Source organism: Monoraphidium neglectum, assembly GCF_000611645.1.
Source record: "Monoraphidium neglectum strain SAG 48.87 unplaced genomic scaffold scaffold05864, whole genome shotgun sequence".
Classification (NCBI taxonomy): domain Eukaryota; kingdom Viridiplantae; phylum Chlorophyta; class Chlorophyceae; order Sphaeropleales; family Selenastraceae; genus Monoraphidium; species Monoraphidium neglectum.
This window is the reverse complement of record NW_014007767.1, coordinates 1-1,603: the sequence shown is the minus strand read 5'-3', so window position 1 is coordinate 1,603 and position 1,603 is coordinate 1. Positions and strand designations below refer to the sequence as shown.

At 64.9% G+C, this 1,603-nt stretch overlaps 1 protein-coding gene across 1 annotated transcript in view; it reads right to left on the bottom strand.

The window, feature by feature from the left end:
- The window catches only part of MNEG_15991 (hypothetical protein), a gene marked incomplete at both ends in the record, with an annotated part of 2,179 nt that extends 892 nt beyond the window's left edge, over positions 1 to 1,287 (bottom strand). Inside the window, 3 exons of the mRNA XM_014035538.1 lie at positions 246 to 367; positions 676 to 778; positions 1,189 to 1,287. Of these exons, the coding sequence (XP_013890992.1) occupies positions 246 to 367; positions 676 to 778; positions 1,189 to 1,287 (324 nt within the window). The remainder of the gene's footprint in view (positions 1 to 245; positions 368 to 675; positions 779 to 1,188) is intronic.
- Positions 1,288 to 1,603: the final 316 nt, after the last annotated feature.

Genomic DNA, 1,603 nt, shown 5'->3' with positions numbered 1-1,603 from the left:
GTGTGTGTGTGTGTACATGTGTGTGTGTGTGTGTACATGTGTGTGTGTGTGTGTGTACATGTGTGTGTGTGTGTGTGTGTGTGCGTGTGTGCGTGTGTGCGCGCGCGCTTATTCCTTTTTGCAGAAGCAGCTCGCAGACTGGGCCCCCAGCAGGCCTTGAGCGCGGCCGGCCGCGCCCATGCCCGCTACTGCAACCTCGATTACGTGCCCCCTCTCCCCGCGCCCATGCGCGGCCGTCCGCCGACCTGCGCGTTGCCCTTCTTATCGAGGGCCTGGCCCCTGGCCCAGAACTCCACTGTGAAGCTCTTCTCGGGCATCCCCTTGGTGGTCTTGGCCAGAGCCAGGTTGTTCTTGAACTCAAGACGGCCTGGAGTGTATTGGGTTGGATTGAAGTTTGAGGTTGATTTACTGGAGCACGCGAATGGGTGGGGGTGGCGTGGGTTGATCAAAAGTGTGCGTTATGGCAAAGGTGTTTGAGGCAGGAGGGCGGAGCGCACAGGTCATGGGGCGACGGGCTGTCGATAGCAAAAAGGGTCGAAATTGTGGTGCCCCCGCCGTCCTGTGGGCGAGAACCGCAAGGGCAGTGGGCACAGCACCCCTGCGGCCCGTTCAGCGGGCGAGCCATGCAGCGGGACAAAAGACTCGCCCTCCAACCCCCTTGGCGCGCGTGCGCACCCGTGTGCAGCGCGTTTGCATCGCGCTTGATCTCCACGTCCATGCGCTGCGGCGGCACCGCCAGCTGCAGGTCGTTGCCCTTGCCGGATGAGTCCTTGGCAATCTGGGCGACACAGCGCAGGGAGGGCGCGTTCTGAGTGCGTGAGCGCGTGGGTACGTGGGCGCAGGGGCAGGCGGACGGTGCGGGCCCGGTGTGCAGAGAAGGCCGGCCGCATGGGGAGCGTGAGCGGCGCTCGGCGTGCGTGCTAGGCGCGGCGAAGAGGCCGCCAACCCCAGCCAGGGCGCCCTCAGGCCAGCCGCCCTGGCTGCTGTGAACTGGTGTGCGGGTGGCGCCACGCGCACCCTCCTTTCACAGGTCCTAAAGAGCGTGCCCCCGCCCAGGCCGTTGCCGAGCGGCCCGTTGGACAAGCGCAACACCAGGCAACCCGTCAACTGCAAGCGAACCAGCAGGCCTCCCTAGGGGGCTTTGGAGCGCGCCGCCATCGCCGCCCGCGACCCAGCCCGACTCCGCACCAGGTGCTGCCTGAACTGGCCGCCGTCAGTGTCGGGGTCGTTGAACTTCCAGTAGGCCGTGAGGTCTGCGTGGTTCTCCAGGCCGGAGGACCAGCGCATGTGGCGGATGATGTCGGCCTGGCTGCGCTTGACCTTCCAGATGCGGATCTGGGGGGGGGTGTCAGAAAAGGTTGACGGGGCGCGGGGATGCCATGGGAAAAGAGCCAAGGATGGGCAGAGGTGAGGGGCCGTCCAGGGAGGGTGCGCAGGCGCCCATCCAAGCGGGGGACGCAAGTCTCAATCCGCTGGATGTTTCACGAGGCCTGGTCTGACTGGAATATCATTAGGCAAATTGGGTCGTTGAGCGCCTCTACCGCAATCCGACGTGCAACCACAATGTAAGCCCCCCTTTCGCTCCATAAGCACAGCCTGGGCC